The sequence below is a fragment of the Haemaphysalis longicornis genome, unplaced genomic scaffold, assembly GCF_048455015.1.
Source record: "Haemaphysalis longicornis isolate Haplotype H1 unplaced genomic scaffold, Haemaphysalis longicornis Haplotype H1 scaffold_1, whole genome shotgun sequence".
Lineage (NCBI taxonomy): Eukaryota > Metazoa > Arthropoda > Arachnida > Ixodida > Ixodidae > Haemaphysalis > Haemaphysalis longicornis.
Genome location: NW_027526203.1, coordinates 42,889,841 through 42,906,249, shown reverse-complemented (window position 1 = coordinate 42,906,249; position 16,409 = coordinate 42,889,841). Strand labels below are relative to the sequence as shown.

Below are 16,409 nucleotides of genomic sequence, written 5' to 3'. Positions count from 1 at the left end.
TTACACGTTTTCCCATTTTCCGTAACTTTTGAAATATTTTGTTATTTTTTTTTATTTTTCAAAATTTCGTGTGACCAGTTTCCTTCATTTACCTTTTTATTACTATTACATTTGGAGCCTTTGCGGAATCTCCTTTAATGTGGAAATTCCGGGCGTTAGAGGGTTTGCCGTCTTCCGTAATTATTTTACATTTGTGTTTTTTCTGTAGTTTTTCAAAATTTAGTCGACCAATTGTGTCCGTTTACGCTATTATAACGATTACAGGTGCAATGTCGCCATATCCGCAGTTTTGGGGAAATGCAGGGCGTTACACGGTCCTGTTTCTGGGTGTGCTCGGCAAAGAATGCTACGCATTAAAACGCACATTCAATGTGAGATGGTCCCCGCACGGGGCACCTTGAGTATTCATGGTGATGGTGTTGGCGACACCGCGGACCCCGAGCCCCCAACATAAACTGTAACCTACCGTGGTGATGTGTTTAAAGGTGAAGGGTAGAAGCCTCAAACGGTGGCCGTCGGAGCCCAGGTCAAGCTCCGGCGGATGGGCTCCCTGTCTGTTTACCAGGCAGGGAGCTCCGGGACCTCTCAGGCTATCAGGGTAAGGTTTGAGAAGAAAGTACCCCCGTCCCCTGCTTTTTTCTATGCTGTATGGAAAATTCAAACCCCCCCCCCAAACGTGATCGGTCCCTGAAAAGGGGCCGCACCGAAGTATCTTTCCCTCCACTTCCAAGCATGAGCTTCCCAAAGCCAGACAAATACTCTCGTTTCCTTGTTATCGAATCCCTTGACACAGCCCGCCCTCTTGCTTCACAATCAGTATTTTTGATTACAAAATACCTTGATGGAATCATTGGGAAAACCTATAACGCCAAAAAACAACGCACAGGTGAAGTCCTTGTTGAAGTAAAAAACCAACAGCAGGCAACCACACTTCTTGGTCAGACGAAAATGGTCGATCTGGACAACAGGGTCACACCCCACCGCAGCCTGAATAGCTCGCAGGGTGTGATCTCTGAGGCAGATCTTCTTAACGAGACAGATGCCGACATTCTTGAAGGTCTAAAGGATCAGGGTGTCACAGCCGTGCGCCGCATCACGATGCGTAGAGATGATAAGGTAATCCCCACGAAACATATCATCTTGACCTTCAACTGCTCCTCACTTCCTGACCATATCAACGCAGGGTTCATCCGATGCTCCATTCGTCCTTACATTCCGAACCCGCGCCGCTGCTTTAAGTGCCAGCGGTTCGGGCACGGAACCAACTCCTGCCGTGGTCGTCTGACCTGCGCAAAGTGCGCTCAGCATGATCATCCATCTGATAATTGTCCATCATCAACCCTCACCTGCGCCAACTGCCAGGGACCCCATGCCGCCTACTCTCGAACGTGCGAGAAGTTTAAGCAGGAGAAGGCGATCATTAATGTGAAGGTAACTGAGAACATCACCTTCCCAGAGGCGCGAAAGAGGTTCGCCTCTTTCCCCCTGGGGAGGTATGCCGACGCGGCTCGCCGGGGGGCGGAGCGGCGTCTGGTGTCCACAGGGACCCAGTTCAGCGAGTCTGACCTGGTCCCTCCCCCGCCCCCCCCCCCCCCTGGGTTGCCTCTGGCAGCCCAATCCGTTGCCACGCCGCTTGCTGAGGCAGCAGTGCTTGTGGTGACAACCTCTTCTGTAGGGACCGGTGCCGCTCCCGCCTCTGCCTCCCCGTCCTCCAGTGCGTTGGAGGGTGCCGACCGGATGGACACCGGGGGCCCCGCATCGGCTCCCACCGCCACCGCCCCTCCCGTGCCACCTCTGGTGCCCCGGACGCCCTCGGCGGTGGCGGCTCAAACGAAGGGCTCCCGAAAGGGGGCCAAGTCCGAGGGGCCTGGTCCGCCAGGCACCCTTCTGGCATCCGATGAGGAGATGGATGTCGCGCCGTTCCTGCCTGAAACGCAGCGCAAGGAACGGCCTCCGATGTCCAAGCCGACAGAAAGGCCTAGAAATCCTAGAATAACTGCCCCGAAAGACGACACATAAACAAACACACACACACACACTCCAGTTATTCTTAAATTTAAATAATGGGAAGTGAAAACATCATCCAATGGAACTGCAGAGGCCTCCTTAAAAATCTTGACGATGTGTATGAGATTCTGCATGCCAGTCAGCCAAGTATCATGTGTCTCCAGGAAACCCACCTCAATTCTAAACAAACAAATTTCTTGAATAGGTACATGGTATTCAGAAAGGACAGGGTTGGCTGCACACACTCTTCAGGAGGTGTGGCAATTGTCGCCCGGAAATCCTTAGCCTGCCACCCTGTCACTTTGAACACTGTCCTTGAGGCTGTAGCAATCCGTACGATAATATTTATTAGGTTGATAACGGTGTGCTCCATTTACATTCCTCCTGATTTTGCACTTCTGAGCTCTGATTTCGAGGCACTGGTTGACCAGCTGCCCGAACCATACATACTAACAGGCGACCTTAATGCGCACAACTCTCTTTGGGGCTCCTCCAGAACGGATGCCCGAGGTCGCCTGATAGAGAAGTTTCTTACATCCTCCGGAGCATGCCTTTCCAACAAAAAACAGCATACATACCATAACTTAGGACACAATACATACTCGCATCTTGACTTGGCTATTGGTTCCGCAGTTCTCTTTCCATGTCTTGAGTGGGGTGTGGGCACAGACCCATATGGTAGTGACCATTTCCCCACTTCATTAACGTATATAGGTATAGGCCCGAGCAGTCCATCTTCCCATAAAAAGTTTAATGAATCAAAAGCAAACTGGAGCACATTCACACAAACATCTCAACTACACCACACATCCATAAAGCACCTACACGTTGAGGAAGCCGCCCAACTCGTCGCGGCGCACATCCTCGACGCCGCCGAAAAGTCCATTCCCCAGGCCTCCAGTGGGTCCCGCAGCCCAAGGAGGCCCTGGTGGAACGAGGACTGCAGGCGGGCGCGAGAGGCCCAGAACAAGGCGTGGGGTGTCCTTCGCCGGTACCCCACGTCAGATAACCTCATTTCTTTTAAACGGGCAAAGGCTTTTGGGAAGCGAGTGCGTCGTGAGGCGAAAAGGGAGAGTTGGCGCGCGTTCCTCACTTCCATAAACTCATACACGGACACTCACAAAGTCTGGACACGAATACGAAAACTAAAAGGACAACAGACACACAGCCTGCCCCTGGTTAGTACAACAGGGGACACACTGGAAGACCAGGCTAACACACTCGCACACTTCCAACACGTGTCCAGCTCAGCACACTACACTAATACTTTCATGCAACACAAAACTAATGCAGAAAAGAAGCCCTTACGAGACAAGAACAAGTCGAATTCTGCTTACAACTCTGAATTCACACTTCATGAGCTGAAGGTTGCTCTTTCCACCTGTAAGCCCTCAGCTCCAGGGGCAGACAGCATTACATACACCATGATACAACACCTACACACAGACACTCTTGAGACACTCCTACACCTCTACAACATAATATGGCTTTCGGGGCAGCTTCCAAGGTCTTGGAAGGAGGCTATAGTTGTGGCCTTTCTGAAGGAGGGGAAGGACCCTTCCTCTCCTGCAAGTTATCGTCCCAGCGCCCTGACAAGCTGCCTGTGTAAGCTCCTCGAGAAGATGATAAACCGTAGGCTAGTGTACTTTCTGGAGTACAACGGTCTTCTCGAGGGCTGCCAGGCAGGCTTCAGGGTGGGGCGATCTACCAATGATCAACTTCTTGCACTGGAATCCTACATAAAAGATGCATTAGTCCATAACCAGTTCTGCCTTACTGTATTTTTTGATATTGAAAAAGCTTATGATACAGCCTGGCGCTACGGCATCCTCAGGGACCTTAAGTCATTTGGTGTCTCTGGCAACATGATGAACACTCTTTGTAGTTATTTGGCCGAGCGAACCTTTCGAGTGAGGGTTGGCGGTGCGCTCTCCACTGTATATTTGCAGGAAAATGGTGTGCCGCAAGGTGGAGTTCTAAGCTGCACCTTGTTTATAGTTAAGATGAACTCCCTCCGAAAGTCATTGCCGCCGACCATTTCCTGCTCCATCTATGTAGACGACGTGCAAATATCTTTTAAATCCTGTAATCTGTCAATATGCGAACGTCAGGTACAACTCGGTGTTAAGAAACTAGCTGGCTGGGCGCACCTTAACGGGTTTAAACTGAACCCGGCCAAGAGTACTTGTGTTGTATTTTCCCGCAAACGCGGGATTAACGCCGACCCTGAGATTACGCTTAACCGTGCACCTATTCCTGTTAAACGGGAGCACAAGTTTTTAGGTGTCATATTTGACAACAAGCTCACGTTCATACCACACGTCAAAACACTTAAACATAAATGCCTCAAAACACTAAACATTCTCAAGGTCCTCTCCCACCAATCCTATGGTGCAGACAAAGAACTGCTTCTCCGGGTCTTTACCGCGTTAGTCGGGTCTCGATTAGACTACGGCAGTGTCGTGTATGGGTCGGCATCGAAAACAACGCTAAAAAGTCTTGATCCAGTACTGCACTTGGGTCTGCGCCTTGCGTCGGGTGCGTTCCGCACTAGCCCGGCCCAGAGTCTATATGTTGAATCTAATAAGTGGTGCCTTGAGTACCAACGAACGTATGTGGACTTTCTGTACGCTTTTAAAATTTCATCTTTGAATGACCATCCTTTTAAACGTGTTCTTAATGATACATCCACATCGCCACTGTTTGTAAATCGCCCGTCTGTTCCTTTGCCGTTCTCACTTAGAGTGAGACAGGAAGCTTCAAATTTCGACATCTCCTTTTTAGACATTCACACATCTTCTTTTACTGACGTCTTACCACCCTGGCAGCTTCAACCTGTGTGTTGTGACTTGTCTTTCACGAATATTGATAAAACCAGGGTACCACAAACTGCAATTTTGCAGCACTTCTTGTCCCTCCAGTACAAGTATCAATATGCAGAGTTTTATAGTGATGCATCAAAAACTGCAACCATAGTGTCTTGCGCTGCTCATGGACCAAACTGCATGCAGAACCATGAGCACATACACCACAATTTACTCAGCTGAAGCATATGGCATATTACTCGTTGCACAACACATTCTTGAACACAAAATCTCGAAGTCTATCATATATACAGATTCCTTGAGCGTTGTGCGCGCATTGGCATCGTACAAGCCATGCAAAAACAGAATTGTCCATATGGTTTTCAACACTATTATGTCTATATATGCCCAAAAACTTGTTCTGGTGTTGTGCTGGCTTCCAGGCCATGCTGGGATTGCTGGCAATGAGGTTGCGGATCAGAACGCCGCAGTTGCTGCACTAAGGAACACAGTAGATATAACAATGCTACCACAGAGTGACCTTAAGCCACAAATTCGACAACACCTTCGTAGGAAATGGCAAGCACAGTGGAATGAACAGACAGATAACAAACTACACGTAATAAAGCCACACTTGGGACGATACACAACTGACTCACACAACAGACACACGGAAGTCGCCTTGGGTAGGCTGCGGATAGGGCACACCCATGCGACGCACTCGTATCTGCTGACGGGATCATCTAGACCCCAGTGCAGCAGGTGCGGAGAGGCCCTATCCGCAGTGCACATACTAATCACATGCAAGGCACTTCACACAACACGACACAAACACTTCAGAGAACTCTACAGACAACATATTCCCCTACATCCGTCGTTTTTTCTAGGTGATGATGCCATTGTTTCCGTGAAACGTGTGTTTGAGTTTTTGTCAGAAGTCAAGTTTTTAAACCTCATTTCCTATCAAGCATAATGAAATCTGGCCCTATACACCAGTCATGCTCATTGTCGTTTTGTGATTTTACTTTTGTTTTTGCTGAGTTTACGTAGGGTTTAAGGTTTCACCCCTCATATATCACTATTGTTTTGGCGCTCTTTGCCCCAGTTGGCCTTGCGCCATAAACATCCAAACATCATCATCATCAATGTGAGATGGTAAAGATATGTGTCGACATTGAAACAAAGATAGTGCTGCAATTTTGATAATGGAGTTTGAAATGCTGTCAAACGCACGAGAAAATTTTGCTTTTAGCGAAGGTATTTCCGTTTAGGTATCATGTTCAAAAAAAGAAAACAAATGCAATCGTTTGTACGCGTACTTGGAAGAATTGACGAGCAAGAAAGCGCCAACGGAGCAGATTTTACACCACATACTGAATTATATGCGGAGTAGTCTGCAACTTGCTTTGCTTGTTTTTTGTGTGTAATTTTGTCTCTAGAAAGGAAGACATCGGGGTTATGATTTTTTTTTGACATGTTGTCCGAAGAATTTGGGATATTTAGTGAGGTTACGCTCTACAGCTGTAAATATGTAGCATTGTTTTGGTCATAAACACGTTTTACCAAAAGACGGACATTACAAAACTTCTAATACCAGTAATGTAAATGGTATGTGCATGCCCAGATACTTATACTAATTCACTGCTTCGCGAAGAACATTATTAATTTATTATGCGCTGGTACTAGTGCTGTAACGGTTAACATGCATGTACTTGCATTTGTTAACGTTTAGCGTGAGACCCCAAGTCTCACATCATTTCATAACCCTATCAATATCAGCCTGCAATTCGAGTACGTCTAAATGACCCTTAGTTGCAGGAAAAGTTACGCAGTCATATGTGAAAAAGACTGACAGAAGAAGTAATGTTTGGAGGCAAATAGCAAGAGCAATGGTCCCAAGACGGAGCCCTGTGGGACCCCAGAGCCAACCGGGACCCTGGGCGAGTCAAAGTTATTAACAGTTACAAATTGGGAACGGTTACTGCGAAAAGAAATCACCCATGCGAGACGTTATACCTGTATTGAGGCCCTGTAATTTTAAAATGAGTAAATCATGAGATACTTTGTCGGATGCTTTTGAGAAATCTACAAAGATAGTCAAAGGTTGGGGCGTTGTCGAGAATGGAATGCAAATTGTGAATAAAACATAGTAGTTGCGTTTCACAGGAAATTTTTTTTAAGAAATCCATTCTGCGAATTGGTAAAAATAAAAAAGGGTCGTGTCATGCGTATCCAGGTAGATGATTTGACGATTCAGCGGTCAGCACTTCCAACAGACTGTACGTCACAATAACCTGGCCGAGAGATTGGCCTAATTGATGAAGTCAAAATTATCCTGTTTCGCAGAAATATGTCAGGGAGAGTTCGTAGCGTACCTCCTACAAAATTTGATGCAGGTTACCTAGACCTCTGGAAGCGATCCACGGAATGCGTCAATAATATTTACTGTAACTATTGTCGAAGGGTCTAACCTTGATAGAAAGGGATTTTGAACCGACGCCGAAACAAAGGCTTTGCGCATACTACTAGCAAATCTGAATAACCCCATTCGTAGGTACAAGCCATGCAAAGGAGACCGCACATTTATGCATGTCGCTGCATCTCATTTTGCTTCTGTACCTTGTTTCACATGTGCCTGTGTAGCAGCCCTCAACCTGAGAACGCAGTCACTCCTGCGCACCGATTTGGGCGCCTAATTGCGCGCCTAAAACAGACCCTTACTGTTTCTGAAATTTCCGAACGTTGTTGAAGCATAAATGGCGCGTGCCTAATTGCCAGCCAAACAAGCCTAACACATCTCTGGCTGCTTGGTACTGGAGTCAAGTGCCTTAGCCGTGGTGAGCGTAGCTTAAAGTGGGACGGGCCTCATTGGTAGTAGTGGCGTCGCAAAGAGCGGAGATCACATAACCGAAGGTACTTCATCTCCACTGCATTTTCAGACCCTCTGCTATCACCTTACTAACAAGAAAGTGCAACTTCACACTGCTTCGCTCTCCGGTAAACTGCCGCCCTTGATGACCTCCTGCTGCGACGACCAGGGCGCCTCCGGCCTTGAAATGCTGATCTATGCGAAGAACGTTTCAGGACAAAAACACCCTTGTCAAGATTTGGGTGCATGTTATATTTCTCTGGGGCGTAAATTGTTCCCCAGCCCTCCATCACAGCGCGTCATAACCTCGGCGTAGCAACGTCGCGTTAAATGCTAACATGCCCTTTCGAAGTTCAGGAAAAAAATGTTAGTGCCATCTGAGCAGCACAGCAGAAAAAAAAGACACGTTTGAAAAGTTTCAGACATTTGACGGAACAACGGAGCTTTCACCCGTATAGGTCGCTCCTACAGGCTGCCGTTGGGCACTAAAAACTTCGAACAATATGCCCCCATATACCTATCAGTACGGAAAGCTGTGCATGAAAAATCCATGCTCACGTCACACGTTCTTTTCACAGGGAGGTTACGGAAGAAGTGCGGTTTTTTTAGTTTTGACGGCAGAGATGTATGCTAACTCCCCATGTTCTTTTCTTCCGTGCACCGGGTGTACCTGCTCCGTACCATCCTAACTTCAGCGCGCACTTTCGTCTAGGCAACCCGTTCGCTCCGCCGATCTCTCATTCCTTCTGCGCCGTCAATGCCTCTTTTTACTCTGACGTATTCATCCCCTAGAGACGTTACCGTACTTGCATTCTGACTGAGCTATGGGTCCCACGCAGGTAGTGAACAGTGAGAAAGAACAGCGTGCTTTCCTCTTCGAAAGCACGCTGTTCGAAAGCAAGCGACGGGAGTAGGAAAGAAATGGCCACGAATACGCCGGAGAAGACCACCGACGATTATTTAGCCGCGGACGACAAGCATTTAGCGCGATGCCTTTCGGTACCCTCAATACCGTGAAGTGCGAGATACATGCACGACTGGAGCATCCAATTTCATGCGACTGATAGTTACGACTGATCATTAGGACCCGTTTTGGCGTCGTACTCTGGTCCGAGGGGGCTCACGACGCGCGACCGGCGGGCGAGCCAGATGCCTTCGTGTCATCGTTGCGACCGTCGTACGGCCACATCCATTGCAGACTCGAAGGTGTCGTCATAATGACGTCACTAGGAAAGTTTCTTTCAAAGCCCCGAGGACGCGCAAGTGGCAGTTAAGTGTATTTTGTTGGAAGCACCTTTCCGCTGCCGCCGCCGACCTGCGCGATCTCCGCCCACAATACAGACACCTGAGAGACACATGTTGCCAGCAATACCAACACCATGGACGTGCGGAATCGTCGGTGCTTAACGTCCCCACACTGCTTTATCGAACATGTAAAATGCACTGTCTAACGTAATAGCACAATTATTTGTACTTCCAGTTGATAAATGTTTTCGTTTGCTGTTCGGATTTCTCTTGCACATGTCTAAATCTGCCGGAGTGCGACTAAACAGGAAAGCAACTTTGGAGCGAAAGCAGTGGGCGGGGCGACGCCGACGACGCATCGCACGCATCCAACCATGTATCTCAAATTCACGCGTACGATTAGTCTTGGCGACAGTCGTAACGATCAATTCATGCCAGTCGCATGCTGTAGTCGTGCATCTGCATCGCGCTTGAGGCGGAAAACGCAGGACATCAGCGTGGCTACAATCCCACAGAACGCTTCCTGACGCGATGGCGGGATTTGAGTGGAAGTTCGTGACCAACCAATTTGCAGTCGCTTCTGCGTTTTGATGGTTTAGGGCGAGGTTGTATCGGGTAAGTAGTCTTATGCAGTGACAAGGAAAAATACTACAGCGCGCGTCTAACCACACGCAGAATACAAATTGCCTCAGAGGGTTCGGTTAAAAGTGAAATTTATAAGCCTACACAGCATCACAGAGAGAAAACAAAGTACGTCGTTTTCTAACGAACAAATGATTCATGATCGATTAGCTTTGTTCCAAGCACGGGAAACCTCCAAGTGCTACCACCTGCACAGAAGAGCCTAATGCGGTTGTGTAACGGTCGCAATTAGCGCTATTGGTGTGCCGGGCCCCCCTTTACAACTTGCCATTCACCGCAGTCAATTTTGTCACTGTTATGCAGTCAGTGGGGTCGGGCGAAGTGTAGGGAGCCAACAGCGTTCACCAGTTTTACTCCATAAGTACACGTACCAAGTTCGGGGAACTCACTTAATTCATTTAAACCACCCACAACTAGATATCGTTCGTTTGGTTTAGCGTGTTTTCCTGTATTGCGCTTCTTTTCGCACCCACCGTGCTTACGTAAGCATGACAAGCTCGAGGAAGGTTTGCTACAGCCTTTTCTGTTCACCATGCTTTTGTGTTCGCACGACGAGCTGGCCCCAGAGAAGATCAATACGAGTGCGTGGGTGACGCTACAGTCATCAGCAGTGATATTAGCTTTTGAAGGAGGATTCTGTTTCGTTCGTTTTGTGAAACCGGCGAAGTGGGACCATTGACTCCTTAGAGACCGCAATGACCGCCATGGGAATGCTCGCAGTGGATGGGAGTTGGAGGTCCTTCAAGGGGTGAAATGCATGAAAGAAGCACCAGGCGTTCTGTTTACCACGGTTTCACTGCTTGATGTTACTGAGCGAAGTTTCAATTCGTTCTGTATGTGACAGTGGCGACTTGGTGGCTAGGATACGTCAGTTGGCGGGGAACCAAGATTTGTTGTGCGTTCAGCATGTTTACAAAGGAAGCAAATTCTGGCTGCGCAGAGCACAATCTCAAGCGCGCATGGTACGGACAATACTTTAAGATGAGCCCTCGGAGAGGAGATGCCCGCCGCTAGGTTTGCTTTTAGTTGGTTGCTTTTTAGTAATGTTATATCTGTGTTTTGCTGAACACTTCCGAGTTCTCGTATGAGCGTGAGAGGTGGGTCTCATGATTAGTTTGTGCCCACCTAAGTTGGTTTGTCACTGTGGCGAATCAGTGGCCTAGTGTAGGTTAATCAATAGCCCATCCTCACTCTGCAATAGTGACGTCTCTTTTGTGGGTGGAGCGTTGGTGATAAAACCGAGGAATTTGATGTTTTGAATAGGGAAGGGAGGCCCGTTTGATTCGGGCCTTCCCCGACGTCTTTTCTAACAGTTGTAAATACTTAGTGCAAAGTGTACATATTGCCTCTCGTAGCCTTTCGTACGCTAGGTGCCGTCAACCACGAGCCACCGGTTCGTCTGATCATCGGTCAACGAATTGACCTGCGGGTCACATTCTCGCATTTAAATACACTCACTCTGTGAAAGCGGTACGAAAAATGGCCGGCGTTGTGAGGAATAAGAAACACAGAGAAATATGGCAAATATGTCCGAAAGTCATATTTTGAAATTAAAAGTCAGCCCTATGAAGTATATAAGGTAATCGACCAGCGTCCTCAGAGTATAAAGTGAGAGCATTACCACCGCGCTACAACAGCACGTTTCCACTAGCAAAGCTACCGTTATCTTACAGTGTCTGGTGCTTCGGTTATACCGCGCGACAGATGAACGTGGCAGCGCGTGAGTAGAACAAGTGCAAGCCGCTATAAAAAACTCATTGTGGGAATGTTCTGACATGAAGCGTCGTCAGTTTGCCTGCCGAAGCAGTTGGCACCAAAAGAAGAAACGGAAGCACAGACGCAAACACGCTCATGGAACGCAGCGGAGTTTCGTGGTATCGCCAGGGGAATCAACGATGCTTTCGCCTTCGCAGGACTTGACAGACCTAATTGCGCGGATGAGATTCCACGCAAACTCGCCGCGGTGGCTCATTGGCTATGAGGTTGTGCTGGTGAGCCCGGTGACGTAGGTTCGATCTCGGCCACGGTGCGTTTCTGATGGAGGCCAAAAGCGAAAATACCCCCCGTGAGCCGAAATTTCGTGGTGCGTTAAAGATACCCAGGTGGTCAAGATTTATCCGGACCCCTCCACTAAGGCGCGTCTCATAGCCCAGGTGCAGCTTAGGTGAGTTAAACACCATAATTTGAATCTGACATTTTCACGATTTAGGTGTAATGAAATTAGGACGTGGTTTTATTTGAAGTCGAGCTGTTATTCGCCTGAATCATGAACAGAATTCATAAGTTAAAAGATCTTGATAGTACTGGAAGCTGGCAGCTTAAAGTGATATTCATTAATTTTCCGGCTGTTTCTGAATTCAGGAAACGAATACAGCAAAATAAAAAACGAACTGAATTGCGTTTTCTCATTCTACTGTGTTTGAAGAATCACTGGAAACCTGCATTTTCAACAATTCGTGCTTACGATATTATGCTTACGATGATACGCAATTTTGTTTACAGAGACTTAATGAGCGGCGGATGGATAGCCACCAGCGTACGTTTTATAAAACTTGGTTGCCCGAGCACAGCAGTGGCGTGTCCTTGAGGAAATGCAAGCGTGGCGTTCAGTGAAGCAAACACTTACATGACAACGGTTTGCGATGCGGTGACCGCCGGGAAAACACTGGTCGTGCAGTACTTCACCTCCGGCCGCGCAGAGTTCCCGATCACTGCGAAGAAATCAACGGGTGGGCGATGAGTACATGATACCTTTGTTGTTGGAAGAACGTGGAATCTTGGAATCTTGGCAGTGGCGACGACATGCAGCAACTTGGAACTAAGCGCTCTCGATTTTCGGTGCAGGTACGAGTCTGCCCAGCCGTACTCAGCTCTACAAGACTGTTAATCAACCGTACGTGCGTTTCACATGGAAAATGCGTGGAGGATTTTTTCAACAACATTCGGCGGCACTTGGCATCTGCGCAGATCATCGGCGCCAGCGTCACTGAAGCAAGCTATAAAAGAACAAAAAACATCGCTGCCAAGCACACTTGGCAGTGGCGACGGCAACTTGGGACTAAGCACTCTCGATTTTCGGCGCTGGTTAGTGTCTGGCAAAGCGTCTCTGTATGTTCTTGTTTTTGACGTCGTCGCTTCTGCCAAGTTTCTTGTAGAGCGCTTCTTTTTATATGATCTGGGAAATCTTATGCTGTGTGAAAAATGACTAAAGACGTAGCAAACATGAAGGAAGAGATACGGGTGGAAGTTGAACAGGAACTTCGAGCTGAGATAAAGGCATCACGTGAGGCATATGAGAGAGTGATGCGAAATGAATTACGCGACCTTCGAAAGGAACAAAGAGGCATCGTTCAAAAGCTTGGAACACTCCCAGGCTAACATTGATGGATTGATTAAACGGCTAGAAGTCGAACTTGCAAAAAATGAAAAACTAAGGAGCGAAAATCATTACGTCGGGGCAAAATGTCAAGTTCTTGAAGGCAGGGTAGCTGATCTGCAGAAGAGAGTCCTTCAAATCGAGCAATATTCTAGGAATTGCAATCTTGAGATCTAGGGTGTTGAAAAGCAAGTAAACGAAAATGTTGTCCAGATTGTCTCTAAGCTTGATACTGTCATCATTGAACCCATTTCTCAGGGTGTCATAGTAACCTGCCACCGCGTTCCAACACGGAATTCTGACAAATCGAACATTGTTGTACAATTCAGATCTCGGCATAATTGTTAATGTCATCTAAAAAAGGAAACAAAAATGAGGTTGACAAACAAAGACGTGGGATATGAAAGCACATTGCCTTTCTGTGTAATGAACATCTGTGTCCGACCCTGAAGCGTTTGCTTGGCATAGCTGTCAAGAAAAAGCACGACCAGTAGTGGAAATCACTGTGGTCGTTCAATGGCAAGATATACGCAAAGAAAACTGAAACAACTTCTCCAACGATCCATATAGCCGACGAAAGTGACCTTGCGAAAATAAAGCAAAGTCAATCAGAAACCGCTTTTCCGCAGGAATAATGGATCACCCGGCTTACCGACAGTTCGTTTTGCAAGGGTGTTTCGGGTATCAAAATTTAAAACAGCATTCCGTAATACATTTCAATGTACGCTCCGCTACTAACAAAGAAGAAGAAATGTACCATTTTTATGCCCCTTTTCCTTCCGATATAATGTTGTCATGATTACTGAGACGTGGTATAGTGATGGTATGCTTCAGCTTCCAGGTTACAATAACTTCTTTAGAAACCGTCCTGATCGGCGAGGAGGGGGAGTCACTATTTACGTAGAAGAAAACATGCACTGTGAATTAGTTTCGAAATTTTCAGTAGTCACAAATGACTATGAGGTATTGGCAATCAAATACGACAGACATCATGGTTGCTGTATACCGCCCACCACAATGCAATATCTCACAATTTCTCCATTTCTCCGAAAATATCTTAAACCATGTGTCCGACAATGGTTTCCGCCTTGTTTGTGCCGGTGACGTCAATATAAACGTCTTCAAAAATAATGAAACAGTCACGGACTTTTGCACGACACTTAGTTCATTGGATTTCTGAACCCAACTAACACACTTACACGCGTCACAACAACCAGTACGTCTGCCCTTGACCTGTTGATTACAAACGTTGAAACTGTAGATTTTTCTGCAGTTACTATTGCATCAAGCTTAAGCGATCATTGTCCAGTTTTTATGATACATGATAACAAAACAAAAAAACAAGAAGCATCACTTTGAGGCTAACAAGACCCAGGTTGTGTCTGCGGTGGCTTTAGAATCTTTTAAATGCAAAATAGGCGCTTGTGACTGGTCAGTTGTATATGATATAAATTCGGTAAATGACGCCTATTCCGAGTTTATGAAAACATTTCTCGCCATTTACAATAGGCACTTTCCGTTCACAGCCTTCACGGAATCCAAGAAAATGAGAAAGCCTTGGGTAACGCGAGCTCACACGAAAATGATCAAATCAAACGAAAAAAACAAACAAAATGCATCATGCATTCTTGCGACCATGACAGCCAACGACGCTGCTGGAATTCAAGAAGCAGCGTAATCTACTCAACAAAGAACTAAGGCGAGCAAAGGCTGCTTATTATCATTCCCTGTTCGCAGATATTGATAACAGGCACCCGGATACTGCGTGGAAATCTATGAACCGCGTTTTGGGGTGGAGACGGAATCATTTCCTACCCAACAATCTCCTAGTAAATGGTCGAGAGGTAATCGGTAGTGACATTGCTAATCAATTTAACACGTACTTTGTAACACCACAATTCAGACACATGTTCGGCGTTTATCGAACAGTCCGAATGTATTCAAAACAATGTTATTGCAAGTTTTTTTGTTCATCCGACCGATATAATTGAAATTTATCGAACGTTTATGAACCTGAACAATAGCAAAGCTTTCGACATCAATGACATGCAGATCAAACCATTTAAATACGTCATAGAACACATTGCTCCCGCACTTGTTCATATTTATATTCTCGCCTTAGAATTAGGTGTAGTTCCCACTGAGATGAAGAAACAAGGGTATCTGTAATACATAACGGGGGTGATAAATCAACACTGTCGAACTACAGGCCAATATCTGTTCTTGCAGTTTTTTTTAGGGCCTAGAGAAAGTGATCTATCATCGCATGGAAAATTTCTTTTCTGACCCATAATCTGATGCCCAATTTGGTTTTCATAGTGTTCGGTCAACGGAAACCGCGCTACTGACACTTAAAGAAGACATAATAGATAATATTCAGAAAAAAACCATACACTGTAGGTCTCTTTATTGACTTCAGTCGAGCTTTTAATTGCCTGGACCATGATATCCCAATAAAAAAATTATCTACATGTGGTATTCGGAGAAAGGCTTCGGATTTGCTAAACTCATACTTACACAACCGTCAGGAATGCGTGTACCTAGACATCCAGAAGTCAGTGTTTCTTTCTATTGCAAAAAGCGTACCGCAAGGAAGCATTTTGGGGCCCTTGCTCTTTAACGTGTATATCAACGATATCACAAAAATAGACAAAACCGTAAAATTTATTATGTACGTAGACGACAGCACTATGCTTATTTTCGGTACTGATGTAAACGATTTGATTGCAAATTGCAACCACGTGTTTCGGAAGCAATCCGTTTGGTCGCAGTCGAATCAAATTAGCATTTCCAATAAGACTAAAGTAGTTATCTTCAGGTCTAAAAAATAAAATAAAGCACTTAACCTGCACAGTAACATAATTAATGAGGATAAAGTTATTGGCATAGTAGACAAGAATAAGATTCTAGGCGTTACATTTTCTACACACCTAGGTTGGGACACACATAGTTAACCTTTGTAATAAACTGTCCTCAGTCACCGTAGTGTTATCGCGATGCCGGGATTTCCTTCCTGCACAGGTCAAACTGCAAATTTATAACGTATTATTTGCATCGCATGTTACCTATTGTAGTCTTGTGTGGGCTAGGACAAATAAAAAATGAAATAAAAGTTTTGCGGTTGCAAAAGAGAATGGTCCAAAACATCGCCAATATTCCGCATTTGGCATCAACGCAAAATGCTTTCCCAAAATATAACATTATCAAAGTAAACCACTTGTACAGGTTTCGTATTTTATGTACATTTGTTTCTGCATAAACGCACTAAAAAGCGTTTTAATATGACTCTCATCCCTAACAGCAAGGGATGCTGATTTACGCACGCGCAGCACTGAACAATGGGTAGTGCCGCGATTCCGCATTATTATAAATGTCAGGCTCTGCACTTCAACCTTCCCACCTTTCTAAATGAACTTAGACATACACATTGCTTTTCCCGCAAACTGTTGCAGCAATATTTCGTAAA

General features: G+C 46.1%; 1 protein-coding gene across 1 annotated transcript in view; it reads right to left on the bottom strand.

Annotated features, from left to right (window-relative positions):
* LOC144166258 (nose resistant to fluoxetine protein 6-like) overlaps window positions 1-16,409 on the bottom strand; it is a 315,613-nt gene that overhangs the window by 209,403 nt on the left and 89,801 nt on the right. Inside the window, exon 4 of the mRNA XM_077695828.1 lies at window positions 12,194-12,278. Coding sequence (XP_077551954.1) covers window positions 12,194-12,278 — 85 coding nt within the window. The remainder of the gene's footprint in view (window positions 1-12,193; window positions 12,279-16,409) is intronic.